Source organism: Melanaphis sacchari, unplaced genomic scaffold (assembly GCF_002803265.2).
Source record: "Melanaphis sacchari strain LSU unplaced genomic scaffold, SCAv2.0 Contig73_pilon_pilon, whole genome shotgun sequence".
Taxonomy (NCBI): Eukaryota; Metazoa; Arthropoda; class Insecta; order Hemiptera; family Aphididae; genus Melanaphis; species Melanaphis sacchari.
The window spans coordinates 1,759,483-1,783,340 of NW_020271525.1; the positions used below are offsets into that span (position 1 = coordinate 1,759,483).

Genomic DNA, 23,858 nt, shown 5'->3' on the forward strand with positions numbered 1-23,858 from the left:
ATCGATTATCGACATTTGCAATACAAAATGTTAATAGATCAGCGATAGTAATTGGTATAGTATTGACAAAATGCAAACTAATAAAAACAATTTAAAAATACGTACTTCTTTATACTTACCCAAAAAAATAAATACATACAAGAAGAAATTTCACGTTTAGAGCTTATCTCCAAAGTATACCATAAAAATAAACGTAAATGATAATGAGTTATGACTTATGACTATTGTTTTATTAAATGTTTATATTTTTTAAACCATTTTTGTTTTAACCTATAAGTTATAAATTGATACTTTTGTATAATATTATATATTAATATATTGCAAGATTGATATATTATTGATATATTTTTACAGTGATACAAGCGGTATCCTTTTTTATTATCTTTTGTAGGAGTTATTTTTTTTTTTTTTAAATATATAGACTGGTATTTAAATATCTTTCTTTTGAGATAATCTAGTTTTAATATTTTATTATTTTAAAATTGATTTATATTGTCTTCGATGCATGAAATTTTCTTGCATGTATCTTCCTTTTTGTTTTCTTGTTGTTTTGTGACCAATCAGATTGCTATTTTAGTGTCAATTTAAATTTATTATAATAGATATTTCCAAAAATATGAATATATTTTGGCGGTGTGTATAAAATAGTTAGGCATAGCTATGGACTGAGAACACGTTCAGATGAAAAAAGTAAAAACTATAAACGGGATGCACTCGGGACTCCATAAGTACCTATATATTATAATATCACACGTCACACAAATATGTGAGAGTACAGTGTCGACCTTATAAGCGTAATTATGGTTAAAGACCTATGGGAGAATGGGGAACTAGAAATATCAATTAACATGTATTAACATAATTTATTTTACTTATGAGATTAAGTTAGGATATATTTGGGAGGGTTTCAGAAGTTTTTGTAGGCTAAGCACTCTAAATTTATGTCTACAGTTTACCTAGGTTAGTTTAGGTGTATAGCATCCTTTTAATTGATATTTTATCCAAGTAGACGTCCGAGACCATTCTTCGGGTTGTACGTTGTACGGATTATAAGGCTTTTAGATTTTAACGGTGGGTTCGAACGTTAAGCCACTATTGCTTTGATTAATTTGGAAACGTCTTCGCATTCACGATAAACAGATTGACGAATGACCTAAACGTCTGGGATTATTAAATGTGATATCTCATACATTAAAATTTTCAATGCAATTAAATTGATTGCAATGGTGTTAACGATATTTAGGGTTAAAGACGTTAAAGTGGTAATACGATATTTTAGTATATAAATTAACAATCATCTTGTTTGATATTGCTCACCGTTTTATCATTAAAATAATTAATACTCATCACACTCAACACAGTTTGGCCATCTTGTGAATCATTAGTTAAGTACACTTGTCGTGTGTTAATATACCACATTCTTGAATTTTATATTAGTATTTTAAAAACTATTTCATTCCCAAAAAGTTAAATTATTTTTAAGTAAGAAAAAACTATATTTTTGAAATTAAATTATTTTTAATATTAATTATTCCATCGTAAAACTATTTTTATTTAATAATGCATAAATGTTTATGTAGGTACTTAAGATAAGTACCAATCTAAAATAGTATCAAATTATACAGTTATTAATTGGTTGTCACATATATGTGGCATTAATTATGTGGCACAATTTAGCATAAAACATGGACAATACCTACCTTTTTAGTATTTAAAGATCGTTTTCTCTTAGTTTGTATCATTTTCTGGTTTAATGTAAAATCATTATTTGCAATATGCCTTCAAATTACTTCAAGTATAAAAAGTAGATAAGAATATTTTGGTACATAGTTTGTGCAAAGTATAGGATAAATTAAACATAACAATTAAGTAAATTGTGTATGATAAAATGAATTGAGTTATAAAAATATAAAATCTCATTTGTTATTACTTATTAAAAATTAATAATCATACTACAGAAAACCAAATTAAATAAAAAATGGTTAAAATAGGTAAATTGCAACCAATTTAAGATATGACCATACCTACTATATTGTCATGTTAGTATATTATGTTAGGTACCTATAGAACCCAATTTTTACTTAACTATTTTTTGTGTTAACTATTCCAACATCATAATTTAACGCATGTTTGTATGCATTTAACAAATAAAAATATTTATATTATTTAAATTATTAAAAAATATAGAGGATTTTACTCATTATTACATAAGGTTTCTTTAAGTATTTACTAAAATATATATTAACTATAGCAAAAATTAAAACATATCTCATGTTTTCATTAATATTTTTAATTGAAATACTTTTTATTTTGAGAATTATATTATAATTTGAATAATGTAGTTTGATTAAATTCAATTGAAATTAAAATAAACAAGTATTAAATAATTAATGTTTATTTATTTAAAAAATGTCTACAATTTAATTACAGTAATAAATTTTATAGGCTAAGATCTTAATTTTAACAACAGCCTAAATAGATTCAACAAGTTTAAATCGATTATGTTGTGGCGTTGGTATAATATTAAAGAATTTTTTGTAAATTGTTTGTCCTTTGCGATGGTTATAAAATCTTTGAATCCAAGTGTGATTCCAATTTGGATCCAGCTTTTCGCATGAAACAACCACTTTTCCTTGTTCCAAAGCAAATAATGTGCCGTTACGCCCAAAACCAACCTTTACATATAAATTATTAATACAGTATTTCAAAAATTAAATTAACTAGTAGCCATTTACATGAAGACCTGGATGAAATCTCAGTTCCTTCTGCAACACTAACATGGTACCAGCTTGTACTTCACGGCCATCATTGTACCTGATGCCTCTATGTTTAGGACGAACTCGACCACCGACATTAGCTGTACTTGTACCAGATTTTTTGGACGCATGTCGAACACTGTTACGAACTAAAAAAAATAATTTAACCACACAGTTAACTAAAATTTATAAATGAATTTAGTGAATTTTTAATTTAACTTATTACAATATAGGTACTATAATTTCCATTACTTACATAATAATGTTCCTACTGTTGAAATAAGACTGGGAAATGACAAGTTACTTAACATCATGAAAACCGATAGAGAAATATGAACAACTAAGAATTTATACTCAAAAATTTAAGTGACAAAATAACAATAACAAATAATATAAAAACTAAATTTGATACTATTATTTCTAATATTTCTATTATTCTAATAAACTTCAATTTTATTGCAATAAGTAATAACCTAATCAGTAATCATTCTTACTGATATAATAATATAAATCCGGTTTATGATATCAAATATTTTGAAAAATCTGGTAATATAGTTTATTCTTCCATGGAAGACCTACAGAAATAAGTGATAGGGAATGATTAAATCGCTTACTAAAAAATTTCGATAGAGATAGGGTCTGGTCTAGGGAACTTTTCTCCTAAGTTTCCCATTTTGGTATTTTTTTCTTATAGGAATTTTCATACTAAAAATGGTTTCAGTTTTGAATTTAGTGAAAAGAAATAACTTAGGCCATCTATCAAAATATTTGGCCGCAAATGACCGAATTTATCAGTAAGTAAATATTGGATCAACATTATATTATTTATACTACATAATGCTTACTACTATTACTTATAGACACGTTAGATGTGCATCAAAATGGTACCCTGGTGTCGAAGAAATGAAAAGATTCGAACGACCTGTAATGTATGTACCTGAAGAAGCAGGTGATTGGAAAGTGGAAGCATGGAATTCTAATCCTCAGCCTATTGAACGAGAAGTGAAAAACATGACTATCAATTTTGGACCACAACATCCAGCTGCCCATGGTGTACTTAGATTAGTATTGGAACTGGCAGGAGAGGTAAAACTCATAAATAACAAAGAAATCATAATTTTATTATATGGTTGTCAAATTGTAGGTCGTTATACGAGCTGATCCTCATATTGGATTATTACACCGTGGTACTGAAAAATTAATTGAATATAAGACATATACTCAAGCATTGCCATATTTTGATCGTCTTGATTATGTATCTATGATGTGTAATGAACAGTGTTATTCGTTGGCTGTCGAAAAATTGTTGAACATCGATGTACCATTGAGGGCAAAATATATCAGAAGTAAAAATATAAATAACCTTTTTTAAATTCTTTTATATTAATAATGAATTTTTTCTAAGCATTGTTTGCGGAAATTACTCGTCTGTTGAATCATATTATGGCTGTTGGTACACATGCGTTAGATATTGGTGCTATGACACCATTCTTTTGGTTGTTTGAAGAACGAGAAAAAATGATGGAATTCTATGAAAGAGTATCTGGAGCTAGAATGCATGCTGCATATATTCGTCCTGGAGGCGTGTCTCAGGTATGTAAACATCATACATAACATTATAAATATATTAACATCAAAATGTATTTATTTAGGATATGCCACTTGGATTAATGGATGATATTTATCAGTTCATATCAAAGTTTGGAGAACGTATTGATGAAACCGAAGATATGCTTACAAATAATGGTATTTGGATTGCTAGGACACGTGATATTGGTGTTGTGAGCGCTGAAGATGCTTTAAATTTAGGTTTTAGGTTAGTGTTTCATGCTGGTTAATTTAAATGTTAGTGAATATTAAATAATGTTATTTTTTAGTGGTGTTATGTTACGTGGTTCTGGTATCAAATGGGATTTACGTCAAACACAGCCATATGATGCATATCACCTCGTTGATTTTGATATACCCATTGGTACTCGTGGTGATTGTTATGACAGGTTAGTTATGAGAAAGGTTAAGAATTTAATATTTATCATTTTCTTTGTCTTTTGAAAAGATAAAAAACTAAGTTAATTTTGTTCTCATCCGCCACAGGACACAAGTGTATAAAATATGATTGCAATAGTTTATAATAAATTTATGTAAACTTAACATAAAATGTATGCATAACTGTAAACCTTAAATATTACATCATATAGGTAATGAACTTAATTAAAAAATTTTAATTTTTTACATTTCTAATTACATAATCTTCATTTGCATAAATAATTTCAGTGTATTATTTAATATTGTCTATAAAAGTTTATATACAACTCAGGATAAAAAATTTAATGTATATAGATTGGCATTTTTGGAACTAAAATAAGTGTCATCAAATTAAGAAAAATATTAAATTATTAAAAAAATATAAAAATTTAGTGATTGGCACTATAATTATATTTTATAAAAGTGTTCAAAAATAAACTTATTTCATCCTCAATTCATTATAAATGTAATGTTTTGGTGAAAATATCAATTCATTTGGTTTGACATTTCTTGAAGTCATCCACTTGCTTTTAATTTTCATAATTAACATAAATACAATTTCTTTAAATTAATCAAAAAAATTATTCTGTGTTATACACTTATTGAATTATCTATTGCGTCTGTTATAATAAAGAACTTAATTATTCATGGTAATATAAATTTATTTTTATTATTAGATATACTTATTGTATTTCATGTTATGCTATGTATTTTATATATTTTAATGTATTTGTTTGTATTTTCAGATATTTATGTCGAGTTGCAGAAATGAGGCAATCACTTAGAATTATTGAACAGTGTTTGAATCAAATGCCAGCGGGAGAAATTAAAACTGATGATATGAAAGTATCAACACCATCTAGATCAGAAATGAAAGTAATAAATCAATATTCAATTTACTTAACGTTAAAACTATTTTAATTTATTGTTATTTTTAGAACTCTATGGAAGCTTTAATTCATCATTTCAAACTGTTTACCCAAGGTTATCAAGTACCTCCAGGTGCTACATATACTGCAATTGAAGCTCCCAAGGGTAACATAAAACACATTTCTGTTTTTTTCTATAGTTCTTAATTATTAATTATCTTTTATAGGTGAATTTGGTGTCTATTTAGTCTCTGATGGTACTTCTAAACCATATAGATGTAAGATTAAAGCACCTGGATTTGCACATCTTGCTGCATTAGATAAAATAGGAAAAAAACACTTCCTTGCTGATATTGTTGCTATTATTGGTAATTACTAACTTATTTTAACTACTTTTAACTATTTATTTTTTTTATGTATTGAATAGTGTATGTTATTTAAATTCAATATTTGTATTTTTAGGAACACTTGACGTAGTCTTTGGTGAAATTGATCGTTAAGTTTTTGTACGGGTGTTAATTGGTAAGTATTTGTTCTCATTTTAAATCTAAGTAACTTAATATAATGTCATTTGTTATTCAATGATTTAAAATAAATTATTCTTAGTGTGCACACAATTTATTGATTCTAAAGTTATTGTATTTACAAGATTTATCTTTTGTATTATATGGACATTCATGTATAACTAAATTTATCTGTTATGATATATTATTTGCAATAATTGATTATTTTCTGTGTACACTAGTTTTTATTTTAACAAACAATGTTTAAAAATATTTGATGTGTTATAGTTATCTTAGCTAAACAAGATAGAAGATTACAATATTGAATTATATAAATACTTAATAACGTTCTTTACTCGTTGTGTACATATTATAATTTATGGAATTTAATAAATACTTGTAACTATTTAATGAATCATAGTAATGTATTATATTCCAATCCGTTTATTTGTTATTAGCAAATATTATCAGTAGCTGACAGCATTAAATAAATATTTTTTTTAATATACTAACTAATAACATTTTATTTTTAAAACCCTCAAGTTTATATTGATAATTAAGTTAAAGGCGATCAATTATTGTTCATGCTTTGATATTACATATTATATTGTTGTATTTAAAACTTTTATTTTTTTCAGACTCAAGTACAGTCTTGTTCCTGTATATTAAATCATGAAGTTGAATGTTTTTCTAGAAATAAAGCTGTAAAAACATTAAAATTATATTACTTTTATCTAAGTATACTGCAATAGTGCAAGTCTACTAGTTGATTAACTGTATATATTTATTTTTAATTAAAATAAAAATCCCTAGTGGTTTAGGTTCAATCTCGTTAATAGTGCTTTTTTCAAAAAATATTAATACAAACAGCAATAATATATAATATGTAAAATAATTTGTGTTATTTAACAAACATAAAACCTTTTTTAAATCTATTACTTTACATCTTTGAAACACAACATGAAGTTATTATTCAAAGTTAAGAACAACAGCATCCAAGATAAATTCATTACGGGAGTGATTGATTTATTTACATTTTGTAATGCCAATTTATTTTAAGTTATAACTATAATTTATTTATAAGAAATAAAATTATGCACTGTGAAAATAAACATGGTGAAAATTAAAGAAAATATAGGTAAATGTGGTTAACATACTATCAAGAAATATTGCTGTGTCGCATTATACTTGTAAAAGATACATTTTTTTTTTTTTTTAAAGTTGGTCTATGTTACACATAAAATACAATTTTAACCTAGCTGTTGAGTCATTCTAAAAGACGGCATCTTTATGACCACTTAATAATTGTATCATAAAGTGTGTACCTACTTTTGTCTTTCCTCTAAAAAATCCAGATTTTATTTGCATATCAAATCATTTATCATAGTCATAAAAACGGCGAATGATATTTTATTATGAGTACAGAACAGCAATATTGCCAACAGTTTTTGGTACTCCGTTTTAAATAATTATATCGTAAAACAATCAACAATCTTAAGTAGATACTACCACAGTGCTACGTAATATTAGTAAATTACGTTTTAAGAATTTATGCTATATATTTATAGTTAAATTGATGAAAAAAAAAAATAATCTGTTATCAATTCTGATATCGCATTCCTATCATTTTATTCATTGACCTGTGGAGCGTAGTAGACTAATATCGTATTGTGTAACTAAGGAAACAAGGACTGGTTAGCAGGCTCCATACATTTTGTAACGGAAACTGATTGATCGATAAACGATGACCATTAGGAGGTATTCATTATTTATTGATCAAGCACTGTAGCGAGCACTGAACAGTGTGAAATTCGAGTAATAATATTTTCAGTTTGCTGCTTAAAATAGAATTTCAATACCTACATTACTTACTGTGAGTATCTATAATATAAAAAATATATTTTAATTTGACGTACCTATCATTTACAATAATAATTAAAACAGAAATTAAACAAATTTTTCAACAGATATTGAATAATGTTAAATTATTAAGTATTGATATGAACGTTATTATTATTAAATACTATTAGTATTGCTGTTGTACATAATAATATATTAATATGTGTATTAAAGCAAATACACATAATAAACAAAAACAAAAAATAACAAACAGTGTAGTAATTTAATGCAAGTAGATTTGTCAAATAAGTATTATATAATTAATACATGTACAAAAGATAAACTGTTGAGGTGAGATTGAAAAAATCAAGTGTTGATGCCTCATTTTTAATTGTTGTCTACCCACTCAGCCATATTATTGTGTTGATTATAAATACTGATTGGGTGATCTACATAATTTCGTTAAACATAATAGCTGATACTATTTGTACATATATTGATATATAAAAGTGTGTGAATGCTGAACCTCATATATAATATTATTTAGCCCGCATAACTAAGTTAGCATCAATTATATTATTGTGGATTTTATTTGTTTGTTATACCTAGGCAACTTTTACACAAGTATAAATGTTAATTTATTAGAATTTTTTTAATATACACAAATCAAGTAGTTGATAGTTAGACTTGTAAGGTGTAATTTAAAGCTTTCTACAATTTCTCATAGACTTATTTAAAAAATATATTGAATTTAACTTTGTACTTCTTTCTTTTTAGAACTTAATTCTCTAATGTCAAATTTGATACATTGAAAATATTTTCTTTTACTTTTCATGTACCTACTTAATTATGTCATTAAATTATGTTTCAGTTATAAAAATGGGTCGCTTAGCTACTATAGCTGTAAGCTGCTTGAATCAGTGGTCATTAGATTTCGACGGTAATAAACGTCGTATATTGGAAAGCATTGAAATTGCTAAACAGTTAAATGCAACTTATCGGAGTGGCCCTGAGCTTGAAATATGTGGCTATAGTTGTGAAGATCACTTCCTTGAGAGTGATACACTTTTACACTCTTGGCAAGTTCTGATTGAAATAATGGTACATCAATCTGCATCAGATATTTTGGTTTGTTATAGAAATTATTTAATAATACTATATTACTATTGTTTTTTAAATACATTAATAATATTAAATGAACACATATTTAGATTGATGTTGGAATGCCAGTGATGCATAAGAACTCCACCTATAATTGCCGAGTTGTATTTCTTAACAAGCGTATCTTATTGATTAGACCTAAGTTACATATGTGTGATTCTGGCAATTATAGAGAATCTCGCTGGTTTGCTCCTTGGAGAAAATTACGCACAGTTGAAGATTTTTATCTACCTCGAATTGTGCAAAAACATACAGGCCAAACAGTTGTACCCTTTGGAGATGCTGTTATTGCCACCTCTGATACATGCATTGGGTATGAAATATGTGAAGAATTATGGACCCCAAACAGTACACATATCCCATTATGTATGGATGGTGTTGAAATAATTGTTAATAGTTCTGGCTCATATATGGAATTACGTAAATCATTGATTGTCTTAGATCTAATTAAATCTGCCACTTTTAAAAATGGTGGATGTTATATGTATAGTAATCTCAGAGGATGTGATGGCCAACGTGTTTACTTCAATGGTTGTTCAAATATTGTGATGAATGGTTCATTAATAAAAGTTGGTACTCAATTTAATCTAAAAGAAGTAGAAGTCACATGTGCAACTATTGACTTAGAAGATATTCGCAGCTACAGAAATGCTATACGGTCTAGATCCAACTTTAGTTCAGAGTCATACCATAGGATTCATGTACAAGACTTTAGTTTATCAAGAGAAACACGAAAAATACCAGATCCTATTTTGACAGACTTTAAAGGATTATCTCCTGAAGAAGAGATTACCTTAGGACCAGCATGTTGGCTTTGGGATTATTTAAGACGCTCTAAGCAAGGTGGATACTTTTTGCCATTGAGTGGTGGTATTGATTCTTCAAGTACAGCATGCATAGTATTTTCAATGTGCAATTTAATATATCAGGCATGTATAGATGGTGACACACAAGTTTTGAATGAAGTACGTACAATAGTCGGTCAACAAAATTATTTTCCTCCAAATGCAAAAGAATTATGTAACCAATTGTTTACAACTTGTTATATGGCCACTGAGAATTCGTCTTCTGAAACAAAAAAACGAGCAGAAGAATTATCTTCTCAAATATCTAGTTATCATTTGAGTGTTGTATTTGATAAGGTTGTGTCATCTGTAATTTCTGTTTTTGTTGGTCTAACTGGTAAAACACCACAATTTGCTGTATATGGTGGATCTCCGCGTGAATCTCTTGCTCTACAAAATGTACAGGCTCGATTAAGAATGGTTCTGACATACTTATTTGCTCAATTAATGCTCTGGGTCCGTGGTAGACAAGGAGGACTATTGGTCTTAGGTTCAGCTAATGTTGATGAAGCTCTAAGAGGATATATGACAAAATATGATTGTTCAAGTGCTGATGTCAATCCAATAGGTGGCATTTCAAAATCTGATCTCAGATTGTTTCTTAGATATTTTAGAACTAAGTATTCATTGTCATCAATTGATGATATCATAAATGCCACTCCAACAGCAGAACTAGAGCCCTTGATAGCAGGACGCATTGCACAGTCAGATGAAGTGGATATGGGTATGACTTATGACGAGCTCTGTGTCTATGGAAAATTGAGAAAGCAAAACTATTGTGGCCCATATAGTATGTTTTGTAAGTTGTTGTTATTGTGGGGTGATAAATACACGGCTGAACAAATTGCAGAAAAAGTAAAACATTTTTTTAGATGTTATGCTATAAACAGACACAAAATGACTATCTTGACTCCTAGTTATCATGCTGAAGCATATAGTCCAGATGACAACCGCTTTGACCATCGTCCATTTCTATACAATGTTATGTGGCCATGGCAGTTCCGGTGCATTGATCATAAAGTTGAAGAATTTAATGAAAAAAAAAATGAAATTCCTAGGTACCATTTATCCTTAGAATCAAACAGAAGTGAAAAATATGCAGTAAATGTTTAATAAAATTATTGTTTGATTATTTTTCTAGTTATATTTTAACACAATCAGAAGACTAATTATATTTATTATTTATATGTATTACCTTTTATTTAGGTAAATCAAAAGTAGTTTTTATTCATGCTATTGTTAAATTACTTGAAAAAACATAATAAATTAATAACACTTATTTTTAGTATTTTATGTAGTTGACGTATTGTATTATTTTTATTACTATTATAATTATACTTATTTTATTATATTCAGTTGCAAATTTTAATAGTTAAAATATTGAAAATACTAAAATACTTACTTTTATTTTGTCACTTTTTAGTCAAACTCATGAAATAGTGATTAGTGATAAAATTAAAATTTCTTTACATTGTTATGTGACCAAGTTTCAATATATCAGTCTAAAAGTTAATGAATTTAAGTTACATGCTCGTGTCTTACAAATATATGACTAAGCAAATGTGTTCAGTGATTCCAATTTCGTAAAGTAACCTTTAATAGTTACAGAATGAATTGCCTATTATAAAACTGTGGTAAAAATATGATTTGTGTTTCAACATAGGTTTTTTTTTACAATATTTTAATTTTTAAGCAAATATAACATTTTTTTAAGTTGTAATATTTTTCATGCTTATAAAGCCATAACTTGCTTTGCTTAAAAATTAAAAATTCGTAAAAACAGGTATTGTTCTTACTTTTATGTTTGATAATAGGCCAATTCACTCAATTATTAAAGTTTACTATACAAAACCTAACAGCACTAATTTGTTTGATTATAATTTTGTTAGATGAACATAATATAATATTGGTGTGGCGTCTTTGAGGTTGAGAATAGTCTATTATTTCTACCAAAATGTATCGATTATATATGGATGGTACTAATAATTGTGAACTTGTTATTGTTATTATCATAATTATGTGCTTGAGATCAATCAGTTAATTTTTCCAAATTTTTATTTTACATCATAATTAAAATATGTATTCAAATTGTATACAAATCAAAAAAATGTTTTATCAAATCTTTAAAATTTAAAAAGTATTTTTAAGTAATAAGAGCTAGAATAATGTTATCACTATGTTGTATACAAGTAGGTATGCTATTATTAAAATATATTTAAAAATAAAGCACTTGGATACATTACAGGTATTTTAATTTGTAAAATGTAAAATATATATTCATAAATTTTATAAAACATATTACATATTAAAATTCTGCATTCATATTTCAAGAAATATTTTTCAGAAAGTGTTCTGTAAACTGTTTCCCATGCTCTTATTAAAAATGTGTTATCTCTTATCAAAATGCCACGAGATTCATCTAAAATAAAAAGTAAAATAATTGATTTAAAAACGTTGTTAGGTACTTAAAGTAACTTGAACCTACAAAAGTCTTAGTTTTAAGTCGAAATTCAAGGTTTTTTTATTTTTTAATGAATCCCAATCTGTGGTCTTAACTTATATCTTAAAATGGAATTTGAACGTTTTTTTTTTTAATTTTTCAGTGTTGATTTTATTTTTTATATAGGTAGGTAATAAAAGTGGATGTATTGGTGAGCGGTGGATGCTAAAAAATTTCCTGTAGGTGAATACCTACCCGAAAGCTTTTTTAAGTTCATAAATTATTTTTAATTTAGTCATGAGTAAACTGAATTTAGTATATCTGTCTTCCATAGGTCGAAATTCGACCATAAATACTAGTTTAATTGTAAAACTAACACTCTCAAATATATTTTATTTTTATTTATATTTCGTTCAACAATCATTTTTAAAATTTTATTTTACTGGACAGATAGTGCCAATGGTGTGTTCCTATTTTCGTATTTTACCGGCTTTAACTTTATTATATGTTGAAAATAGATCTTTCTGCATTACCTACTATTCCATAATATTTATAAACTTCAACTAAACCTAACATCAACTCCTCCGTGCGCGCATATACTTAAAAAGAGGTATAAAGTATTCTATTCACGTATTAATGAGTATCTATGTTCGATTCCGGGATGACGATAATAATGCCACGGTTACTGGTTACTATTGGCATGCTGTGGGTGGTTAATGGTTGCTGTTGCGGTGCAATTAAATCAAAGTTACCCAAATGCCCAATACTTACGTTTCACATACAAACAAAAAACCCATTAACCAGACGTGGAAAATAACGAGGAACCACGCAAACATATACATATAGGACGTGGAAGATCTACGAGTAACCACAATTATATCGTCCATGTAATGATCAAGAGATAATGTACCGCAGACACTTAGGTGGTTATGTGTGTATTGGACACATAGCACGGAATGGCAATTTATGTACCTACTTGTGGTTGACATAAGCGCAAACTGGATTCGAATTTTGACCTGGAAAATCTGTATTTTGATAGGCCCATATTATTTTTCAACCCAAATATCTAAAAATCTAAGTATAGTTACCGGTGTTCAATTCAAGAGTTTTATTTGATTTTTTCAAAGTTTTCGACTTTTTAGATTAAAAATTGTTACTTATTGTAATTTTTAGCATATTTTCAATAACGTATCATATATATTATATCAAATCTAGTATGTGGTTCGAAAATTACATACATGGACTTTTTTTTTATTCAAAATTATTTAATCATAATTAATGAAGGTTAGGTACAAACACCTAAGATGTGTGATTGATTTTTTTCTTATAACGAATAATATTATAATCATCAAGACGGTCACTTAAAATTGAGCATACGTAACCGTTAACAAGATACCTACTGTTGTAAATCAGAGTATTTTATTTAGTTACTATTGATACCTACCAACAGTACTGTACTATTAATTATTAAACAAAAAACTTAAAATTAATTTTTAACATTTAATGTTAAACAATTTTTAGCACTCATTTTAATATGATATTTTATTCAAACTGAACCATCTGACGATTGGGGATATTCGTTTCGTAATTGCTCATCTCACTTTGATACAATATACAACTATACAAGACAGTGACACATTTTAGTACTGTATTTTCAAAGTAACGATAAATTGAATGTAGGTATATAAATGATAATAGTTCTGAGATGAGTTTAGTCGAAAAAATGCATTAGCTGGCATTTCTTCAAAAATGTTTGTTTGTCGGTAAGCATTAGGATTTAATAGTTTTTCTGTACGCAATAGTAACAGTGAAACCATAATAATTTTTTTTAAATGTGGTTCACAGATTAAAATTAAGACGTACCATTTCCGATAACATTTTAATTTATATTTTCGTTTCTTTCCCTTTAAAGTCACACTAAACGCTAAATACAGATTTGTCACCGCGATTTTCTAAGTCCCGTGGTTGTTCATATGGAATAAGATATTTTAAAACATGTTCAGGCAAACACCCGTGGCCTGTCCGATGGCAGCTTAAAACGTCTTCCTTTCGCTTCCGAATTAAATAAATCATAATAATACGCATTTGACTCGTCGTCTTATTTTCGAAACGTTATGTCGATATGGCGTGTGCGCCGGAGCCGAGTAAAATAAAATTGTTTCAAACAAAAAAAATGCATACAGAATGAATCGACCGACGCGTGCAGTTATTTATAGACATGTGCTCTGCACAGGAGTTAAGTGATGTTTTTACGTTTTACTCTTGTTACACACAGCGGGTGTACAGCGGTATTGCCACAACTTAACGTACAGTGTGCTCACAATACGCATAATTCCATGGTAAACATGATTGATGTGATTGACACTCTTACAGCAACCTTTGTCGTTTGTTTTTTTTTTTTATTTCGATTGTTTCTCGTCCGAAATTAATTTCAAAAAAAATATCAGTACAAATTGAAAAAATCGTTAATTGATTTTTAATCGTAAAATAATTTATGTGAAGTGCCTAGTTGAACAGTGTCGTTCGTCTTTGTACCTCAGACACTCTGTATTTACTTCACTGAATGAGTGTATGTATATTTAATATACATCATGTATTCATGTATATAATACAAACGTATATATATATATAAAAGTATATAGTATAAATACACACACACACACATATATATATATATATATATATATATACATACATGTACATAATACATAATATAATAGGTATACACTATACTGGCATATATTAATATTATACGACTACGACGATGTCGACGACTGGTAGTTGTACTAGCTCCTCGCAGTCACTCGGTGCTCGGCTTTTCGCGGTCCGTCCTCGTCGCCCGGCGGCTACTTTTTGTAAACCGTACGTAATTAAAATATTATACTTCATTATTTTACATTAGTTTCATATTATTTATACGATATATCATAATGTTTAACGAAAGTTGATTTCTCGCATGTTTGGGTGATTTCAATGTTTTTTCAGATTTTTTTTTTTTATAATATTAAAACTGTCGTTTTCTACACGACGACTGCCAATCCTTACTCCTATGCGTGATAAATATTACCGGCGAAAACTTTTTCAATACTAATCGCGCGCGACTATAATTGAAGTTGAACATTAATAACACGATTTTTTTACTTTCCAAACCTTATGCTATTCAGGTACGAGAAGTAGTAAATTATTGCATAAAAGTAGTTGTCGGACGAAGGCGTAAAAGATAAGAATTATGAATACCAATAACAGCCAGGGTAACAACAACAGTAGCGGCGGCGGAAATAATAATAGTTTTCGGAAGAACAAACGAGTTACAGCAAGTAATCCGTCGAATCCGAAAACTAAAAAACAATTGGAAAACGAGTTGAACCGCCAGAGGAGCTTTTTCGTCACCTGTAGCCCACAAAATTTGTCCGCTACACGTCACAGTAACACGCAAGAAGTACCTGCAGTGCGTATAATGTACTTGACTTACACGTCATTATAATAATATTATGTTCCGAGCGAACGATACTAAAAACTTTTGAAAAAACTTTACTTGATTTGAGAACATAGTAATCGCTAACGATCTCTATGTTTTCTTATTATTTATTGATATAATTTGTATCTACTTCTCAATTTCACATTAATATAATACTAATTAAAATGTAAATACATTATACATATTAATCTCGTGTACAGTTTATTATTATGTATTAATAATATTTAAATATTTATAAATAGGAATTAAACACAGTACTGTAATGTTTATACTAATCAGTTGCATAATATTGTTAATGTTTAGGTGACTAATTGATTTTATTATTTTAATTCTTGTCTTTTGTGTTGGTTAGGGAGGCTATCTGAATAGGAGTAATAGCAGTGTTGTAGGACAAAAGAAACATCCCACGCTTGCAATCTATCGTCCGCCGAGTATGTATAGACGTATAGTATAATATAATATTTAAAAATATAATAAATTGTGTTTGTCATACCATGCGTACTGTGTCATTGTAGAATACAAATAGTGAACAATTTGAACGAATTAATTTATAAGTTTTGAAGTTTTAATTTGTGCCATGTGATATTAAATTTTTAGTTTGTTCTACCATATATGACGCGTATTATTATTGTTATGGCTAACAAATTGATTCATTTAATTGGAACGGTTTCTATTGTTGTGTTTACTTTAATATGACGTACTGCGTTAAGAACGATACCATACATTTTTTGTTCTTTTTAAATCACATACGCCAAATACACTTTTTATTTTACATGCGCAGCCTATATAGTAGGTAGGTAAGTTGGTATTAATTTAATTAATACACTCGCGTTTAAACTATATAACAATGAAACTATATTATACAGAGTGATTATTTTAAAGCTTAAACGCTTAGTTTAAATATTGTCAATAATTAATTTCTATATAAATATTTAAGTATTAAAAATTTTTGAAAAAATTGTGCAGAACAGCTGATACATTTATAAATAACATTTCACAAATTATTCAGTCAAGATGCGTGTATTTTTTAAATTGAAATAGGATATAACCAATTATGTTATGAGAACTTTGTTAGAAATCTGTACAGTTGTATATATAGTTTGTAAATTAGTTGTATACATTTTCTGAAAGCTATTTTAACTTTAAGATACATTTAATGATTCATGATTATCAAAAATATCTCTGTAAGTGGGTAATTTAGCAACACGAGTTGTATACCGATAATACAATAATTGCATTTTACATAAATTCGTGCATGGCATTATTATTATTGAAATAAATTAATGAGATATAGTATTTATTAAAACTGTGACATTGTTTAAAACTTTACTTATAGTTTATGGAAATATAATTCATTAGGCACGCGTGTTTTATCACAATTTTAAATATATATGTGTAAGTAAATTTTAGACAAAAAAAAAATCATGTTTATTACGAATAATTATTAACCAAAAACGAATCGATAACATAGAGAAAGTATATTTTTAATCTAACTGTACCTAGTACCTACACTAAAAAATTAAATATAATATTGTGTTTTTATTTAAAAAAAAAATATCTTTCATTGTTATTATATTGAAACTCAATTGATTTATTTTTAAACATTAAGATGAAAAATAGCCTATTATCTGTTTTAACAAAATAATATATTTAATTCTTACTCGTATTATATATTATAGTTTATCTATTTATATAATTGGTATTTAGAATCTTAATATCCGCTGCTTATCTATTGAATGTGTTTGGGTGTTCAGCATAAAATTAGTTTTATTAAAAGCGTGAATTTGGCATGACGTAGGTGTTCGAGGTGACATAAATAATAACAGTGATAATGTATATGTAGCCAACGGACCGCAGAAATCAAAAACTGTTCAAGATGCATCAGTCATATCTGAAGACTGCAGTAAGCTGAACGTGCACGCCAAAGAGTTTTCCTTAGAACGTTCTAATACAGCTCCTCAATCTATTTCGAATGGTGCGAAACAAGAGTGAGTTTTTTATGTTATAAATTTAATCACCAGATACATATTATTGTTTACAGTAGCTAATATCTATATCTATATATATATATATATATATAATATGTAACATACACATAGTGAAACCACTCATTTCATGAACTGGACATCCAGATTGTAAATTTTGACGAAAATACATTATGTGGATATCCATTTTATGAAATGGATAATACCTATTTTGTATTCTTTGTGTAATTAATATAAAACATTTTTTTTTTTATTTATCAATAAATTATATTATATTATATTTTAATTTATTTTTCATAAAAAAAATATAATATTATTATATATAATTATATATTATATGTATTTTATAAACAAAAGTGTTACCTGTGAAATATTATTATAAAATAATATCCGTATTATTTTTTTTTGCATGATGATTGATTATGACATATGCTCTAGATACCCTCAAAGTCAGAGAAGTATTGAGAGGTCTAATCAGGCAAGATGTTTTGAGCATGAATGGCTGATAACAAAGCCAAGAAATGGAACATTGGATTAAATATTATTTAATTACAAAAAAAATAGTTAATTTCATTGAATACTTGGACGTAGTTTTATAAAGCTTTGTTTGGAAATTGACCCAAAAATTTGGCTAATTATATCAAATTTACCATTTGATCTGTTGAAGAATTTAACAAAAGTAGAAGATCTTGAACATAATTCTCAGATAAAGGAAATTGAAAAACGCTCAATTGTCTGGAGCATTTGTAAAGTTGAAGTGAAATTGTTATTATTGGGGATTGCTGCAAACAATAAAATTATTTGCCAATTATGCGATTCAAGTAATAAAATATAAATTCAACATTAACGTGGAAACGAAAGTAAAATTATAGCTTCAGAGAAAATGATCAAGATAAGATATAGAATACGGTAAAAATGTTATTTTAGATCTTTATTTGAAATTATTTTTAATTGGGAAATAAAAAAAAGTGCAGACGATTTTGAAATAAATCAATGCGTTGTATTCGGAGTACTGAAAGTAGGTAGGGGACTTATAGATCCACCAAACATAGTTTGTGCGATTACGAAACAAAGAGGATTGCATAAGATTGGAACAAAATATGGTTTACTTTAAGGATGGTTCAGTAGTAAATGTTTGAAAAAATCAACAATTCAATTTGTCACTAATGATCAAGTTCATAAAAATGTTAAATTTTCAGTGCCTGAAATTATTAAAAAAATTTCAAGAGGGCAAGGATTTTTATCTTGTTCGTGTAAGGCAAAAACTCCTTGCCTATCAAGTCAGAGTGCATGTTTTAAAAATAATATGCTATGTAAATGTAATAATTTATGTCATAATCAATTGTCGTGAAAAAAATAAATAATGAGGATATTATTTTATAGTTATAACTTTATTGGTAAAGTTTACAAAGATAGTATGGGATTTTGCATTTTTTTTTTTAGTATTTACACTTTACAGGATATAGCTTTTCAAGCACAAAATGTGATTTGGTTATTTGCGAGTTCAATATATAGTTTTTATTTAATATTTTTTTGCATTTTTGTACTTTTATTAATCTTATTTAGTTCATTTTTTCAATTTTACGGGATTTTTTTATACTTTATTGAAATCTGGGTGATATTTTTAAAATTTTTTAAATCGAGTTTTTAAATGATCGTTATAAATTATTGCACAAACATATTATAAATATACAACATTAAAATAAAACTATAAACATATTTTCTAAAAATATTTATTATTTCAAAATACCAATCGTTTGTACAATATAAAATATACTTGTTGGACTAACCGAGCAATATCCAATAATAGTGTTCCATTACGTTTTATCTTCATCAATTTATTATTAAATTTAAGTTTAGCTTAAATTTAAATTTTAGCTTTACGATATTATTTTATTTAAAAATATATTAATTTCAGAACAAATGACGTTGGTCACTCTATACCAGAAGATGAATTTATTTGTATACTTCAAAATATACGTAAATTATTATTTATTTATTAATTTATTGGTAATATAATTACTTTTTTTGAGCATTTTATGAGGTAATTTTTTCTTATTGAGTTATTTTTTAGGTTTTTTTAGATAATTGTTTAGGTTTTCTATGTCATTAAAATTCTAGTCCTATTTATAGGTAACACTGCCATTTATAAAAAATTATATAAAATTATACACGTATGTTATGATAATATTATATTATATTTATTATTATTATTATTATTTTTTTTTTTTATGAAAAATTAATTAAAATATAATAGAATATAATATAATTCATTGGTAACTAAAAAAAAATTGTTTTATAATAATTACACAAAGTGCATAATATAGGTATTGTTCATTTTATGAAATGGATGTCCGTAATATAATGCATTTGTGACGAAATTCATGATTTGGGCGAATTTCACTATGTGGATATCCAATTCATGAAATGAGTGGTTTTGCTATGTGGATACGACGTATATATATATATGTATGTACCTATGTATAAATATAATAAGCAACTAACGATAATTAAGTCGTAATATATTTAAAATTCATAAGACTATTATGCTTTCAAGAATTGTAATTTATAATTTATTTACTCAACAAAGTTTTATTTTCGTTTCAGTTTATCTGAAAAAGTTGATAAATGATAATTTCTGATACTTTTATACTCCTATATTTTAAGATGTTTATACTTTTTCAAATTATATTAATAAATACAATATTATCTGAAATATCGGTTATATATATATGTCCATCATCTACACAATAAGTATTATTACTCGTCTTTTTGTACATTATAAAAACACTTATAAATGTATTAATATTATTTTTCGATAAACACTTTTCTAATCATTTAATTGATCAAAAGAGATTTATTATTTCTATTGACCAACTCTGTACCATTATATATGTACTACTGTGTTCATTAATTGAAATTGGCATTTGACGTCATTGACCTAATAAAATCCTTCGTAGGTATACATCTTATAAGAGGTATAAGCATACTTATTTAATACTTACTAGAAACAATTTAATATTCAACGAGTATGTAATAGATTGTTAATATTATTTTTATAATTGCTCAAAAAGTTTATTAAAAACTTTAGATAGTAATATTGTGATAATATTTTCAGAGGAACTCGAAATAATTCTAGTGTATTATCAAGATCGAGGACATTTTATACAAATGATATTAAACCAAATAGTCAAAAGAAAAGTTACGATTATAAGAATAATTTTGTATATAAGAATAATTTTCAACAAATGAAATATTGTGTACAACAAAAAGACACTCAGGTAATTCTTAATAAATTTAATGGCTACTGCTGTGGACATTTTGATTATTAATCACAAGAACGATGTCAGTTAATAATTTAAGAACGATTTTAGGGCCCAAAAGTGCAATTTAAAGAGTCTAAACAAAAGTCAAAATCTATTGTGAACGATCAATTAAATAAATGTGTGACAGATCCAAAAAATGACTTCAGTCTCAGAAGATCAAAAACTTATAACGGTCCAGATAGTAAATACTATCAAAATACTTCAGAAGAAACACGTACTTCGGGGAAATGTCAATCTAACGAATTTTATATCAAAGACTTAAATTGTTTTCCTGAAGACATAAACGATATGGCTAAACGTATAGTTAAAGGTATGTAGTTAAACACTTAAACCTTAATAATGTAAAATGCACCAACTTAATCTTATGATGTTATTTACATTTTGAAATTTTAAATAATAATTATTACTATTCTGTATAGTATTTTGAGAATCTGTTTGACTTATAATATTCAAGTTTAGATATTAAACGTACACAGATATCATTAGTTGTATTTCCTATTGTAGATACGAAAAACTCACCAACAAAAGATTTAATGCTTTTGGCATTGAAAATAATTGAACACGTGGTTAATAATCAAGATACCATGAAGCCTTCAGTTAATTTATCTCTTTACATAATTGAGGTGATTTTTTTTTATAACGTCGTCTTGACAAGTATTAACAATTTTTATTAATTTTAAGAATTTAACATTGTAATAGAGAGATACAAGAGATACTTACGTGAATATGATCATCAATACCATTCAATTGTGGTTCGTAAAACGAGAGAAACTCTTACAACCGCCCAGATTTTTTTCATATGCGACATTTGTACTCCAAATGTACAAAGGAGTGAGTAAAACTTTAAAGTTTAAAGTTTAAGAATATTATTATCGACTGATAAAAAAATTAACTTTTATTTATTGCGTTTTCATGCTATTTACATATCATCAAAATAGCGAAATGTTAATGTATATATTATTATAGTATGTAAATGTACTATAACTTATATGATATGTCTTACTGTGTTTAACTTAGACTAGCTGAACATAATGATTATTATTTATATGATAAATATGGCGTGTTAATATCTGTATTGCTGGCGTGATACTCGTATACTGATATGAAAGAGTAGTTAAATTGATGTTATTATTTTTGTTTGTTAGTTTTAAAAAAACAATATTTATCCAAAAAGCAAAATATCTTTTATAACAATCATCACTTTATAATTATTCCACTGTATTTATTTACGAATGAAAATAACCATTATTTGAGTGGAAATATTATTAAATTAATGTACATAAACATATATGTAATATGCATGCTGTACTTTGACTTATTGTTTATAACTTATACAATAGCTAATTTGCTTTATAATTTCAGATGAAACAGAATAAAGTGCTGTCAAACAGGATGGAGAAAGAAGCATATTCTCGTAAACAAACTCTGCTAATGCTATTGTTTAAAATTTGCGAACACTGCTTAATGCCCAGCAAAGAGAATACGATTGAAGAAGTAATAAAAAACTACATGATAAGAGTTTAAAAACGTAATTAACCAAATAACTGTTAACACCGTCTTAAACAAATAATAATATAATAGATATTAATGATAAAAAGGAAGTTGTACTATATCTTAAAAAGGGCAAAATAAAAATATACTTTATAATGTAAAAATTGTATTATTACAATAGTTTTAGTACTTAACAATATTATAACATATTAATCAAAGAAATTAATACTTAATGATTGACATTATAAGTCATAGTGGTTTAGAAATGATAATGTTAATTAATTATTAAGTCAATAAGTATATATATGTTTACATAAATTAAAAAAAAATAATTAAATATTACAGTGATTAAACTAAAATGAAGTAATTTGTTTTAACTATAGTTAATAGTTATAATTTATAAATATGTATAAATACGATTTCAGCTAAAAGTATAATTTTTTAATTTACTGGGATTAGTTAAGAGTTCTCATGGTAGATTCCTTAAACAATTGTTATTAAAGTAATTAAAAAACTAAATGGTTGAGTAAACATTTTGAAAATAATAGCTTTACAATAATTTAGCTTTTTTGTATGTATACAGTATTTATATCAGGATATCAAATAATATAAAATGTTGTTCGATTCAGATCGAATGCCTGTTTAACATCGTGGACAGTATTGGACGAGACCTGGAACAAGAGGTTCCGGATACATTGAAACAATTGTACGTATCCATTCGGGATGTGATGCTGACACGTGACTGTTCGTCGTCCGTGAAAAAAACCCTTCTGCATCTGATCGAGTTGAGAGCATCGCAATGGTCCCTTCCGTCTTCCGCGGTACATTATTACAACTCAAAAACCGACATTTAGCGTCTTATTTGTATTTATTTTCCCTACCTAGACCGTACGGTTGATATTATTATTGTAATTTATAATAAATAAATTTGTGATAGTTCTGAAAAAAACATTTTGTATATTATTCAGTGTGTTTCTTACGTCATTTATACGTATATAACATATTATATCTAAATTTTTTATATACCGGATTATTTATTTGAATTAATATAATTTTTACGAAATACTTTTAATTTTTTTCATGACTAAATATAATATAACTCTATATATAATTAAAACTAATTATAATATAACAATATTC

At 26.8% G+C, this 23,858-nt stretch overlaps 4 protein-coding genes across 7 annotated transcripts; 3 read left to right on the forward strand and 1 right to left on the reverse strand.

Annotated features, from left to right (window-relative positions):
- Positions 1-2,393: 2,393 nt before the first annotated feature.
- Positions 2,394-3,196, reverse strand: LOC112600880 (39S ribosomal protein L27, mitochondrial). The gene is made up of 3 exons (XM_025348199.1): positions 3,013-3,196; positions 2,736-2,905; positions 2,394-2,675 (listed from the first exon to the last, which is right to left on the reverse strand). The coding sequence occupies exons 1-3, from the start codon at positions 3,068-3,070 to the stop codon at positions 2,472-2,474; spliced, it is 432 nt and encodes a 143-aa protein (XP_025203984.1). The 5' UTR covers positions 3,071-3,196; the 3' UTR covers positions 2,394-2,471.
- A 168-nt stretch (positions 3,197-3,364) lies between these two features.
- On the forward strand, positions 3,365-6,981 carry LOC112600879 (NADH-ubiquinone oxidoreductase 49 kDa subunit). Its single transcript, XM_025348198.1, has 11 exons — positions 3,365-3,550; positions 3,617-3,842; positions 3,901-4,102; positions 4,162-4,349; positions 4,409-4,572; positions 4,634-4,753; positions 5,528-5,657; positions 5,720-5,816; positions 5,878-6,018; positions 6,113-6,172; positions 6,792-6,981. The coding sequence occupies exons 1-10, from the start codon at positions 3,468-3,470 to the stop codon at positions 6,148-6,150; spliced, it is 1,389 nt and encodes a 462-aa protein (XP_025203983.1). The 5' UTR covers positions 3,365-3,467; the 3' UTR covers positions 6,151-6,172; positions 6,792-6,981.
- Positions 6,982-7,756: 775 nt separating this feature from the next.
- Positions 7,757-11,163, forward strand: LOC112600878 (probable glutamine-dependent NAD(+) synthetase). The gene is made up of 3 exons (XM_025348197.1): positions 7,757-8,026; positions 8,864-9,120; positions 9,204-11,163. Exons 2-3 carry the CDS (start codon positions 8,872-8,874, stop codon positions 11,109-11,111), a joined length of 2,157 nt encoding a protein of 718 aa, XP_025203982.1. The 5' UTR covers positions 7,757-8,026; positions 8,864-8,871; the 3' UTR covers positions 11,112-11,163.
- Positions 11,164-15,212: 4,049 nt separating this feature from the next.
- Positions 15,213-23,645, forward strand: LOC112600933 (probable cyclin-dependent serine/threonine-protein kinase DDB_G0292550). Of its 4 annotated transcripts, XM_025348287.1 has the most exons (10): positions 15,213-15,300; positions 15,603-15,886; positions 16,269-16,347; positions 17,715-17,904; positions 21,020-21,182; positions 21,276-21,537; positions 21,732-21,850; positions 21,927-22,058; positions 22,590-22,721; positions 23,348-23,572. In XM_025348287.1, exons 2-10 carry the CDS (start codon positions 15,668-15,670, stop codon positions 23,570-23,572), a joined length of 1,521 nt encoding a protein of 506 aa, XP_025204072.1. In that variant the 5' UTR covers positions 15,213-15,300; positions 15,603-15,667. The 4 variants fall into 4 exon arrangements, with proteins under 4 accessions (XP_025204072.1, XP_025204073.1, XP_025204074.1 ...); XM_025348288.1 differs by having other exon boundaries at positions 15,234-15,886; positions 23,348-23,645; XM_025348289.1 differs by having other exon boundaries at positions 15,234-15,886; positions 17,760-17,904; positions 23,348-23,645.
- The last annotated feature ends 213 nt before the right edge of the window (positions 23,646-23,858 follow it).

Bases quoted from the DNA above. Each gene is read 5' to 3' on its own strand.
- LOC112600880 (XM_025348199.1), bottom strand. From the start codon at position 3,070: ATGATGTTAAGTAACTTGTCATTTCCCAGTCTTATTTCAACAGTAGGA. The intron at 2,906-3,012 runs GTAAGTAATGGA...TATTTTTTTTAG, and splicing joins AACAGTAGGAACATTATTAT to TTCGTAACAGTGTTCGACAT. The intron at 2,676-2,735 runs GTAAATGGCTAC...TTATATGTAAAG, and splicing joins GATTTCATCCAGGTCTTCAT to GTTGGTTTTGGGCGTAACGG.
- LOC112600878 (XM_025348197.1), top strand. From the start codon at position 8,872: ATGGGTCGCTTAGCTACTATAGCTGTAAGCTGCTTGAATCAGTGGTCA. The intron at 9,121-9,203 runs GTTTGTTATAGA...ACACATATTTAG, and splicing joins AATCTGCATCAGATATTTTG to ATTGATGTTGGAATGCCAGT.
- LOC112600933 (XM_025348287.1), top strand. From the start codon at position 15,668: ATGAATACCAATAACAGCCAGGGTAACAACAACAGTAGCGGCGGCGGA. The intron at 15,887-16,268 runs GTGCGTATAATG...TGTGTTGGTTAG, and splicing joins ACACGCAAGAAGTACCTGCA to GGAGGCTATCTGAATAGGAG. The intron at 22,722-23,347 runs GTAATAAAAAAC...TGTTCGATTCAG, and splicing joins AAGAGAATACGATTGAAGAA to ATCGAATGCCTGTTTAACAT.
- LOC112600879 (XM_025348198.1), top strand. From the start codon at position 3,468: ATGGTTTCAGTTTTGAATTTAGTGAAAAGAAATAACTTAGGCCATCTA. The intron at 3,843-3,900 runs GTAAAACTCATA...GTCAAATTGTAG, and splicing joins TATTGGAACTGGCAGGAGAG to GTCGTTATACGAGCTGATCC. The intron at 4,573-4,633 runs GTTAGTGTTTCA...GTTATTTTTTAG, and splicing joins GCTTTAAATTTAGGTTTTAG to TGGTGTTATGTTACGTGGTT.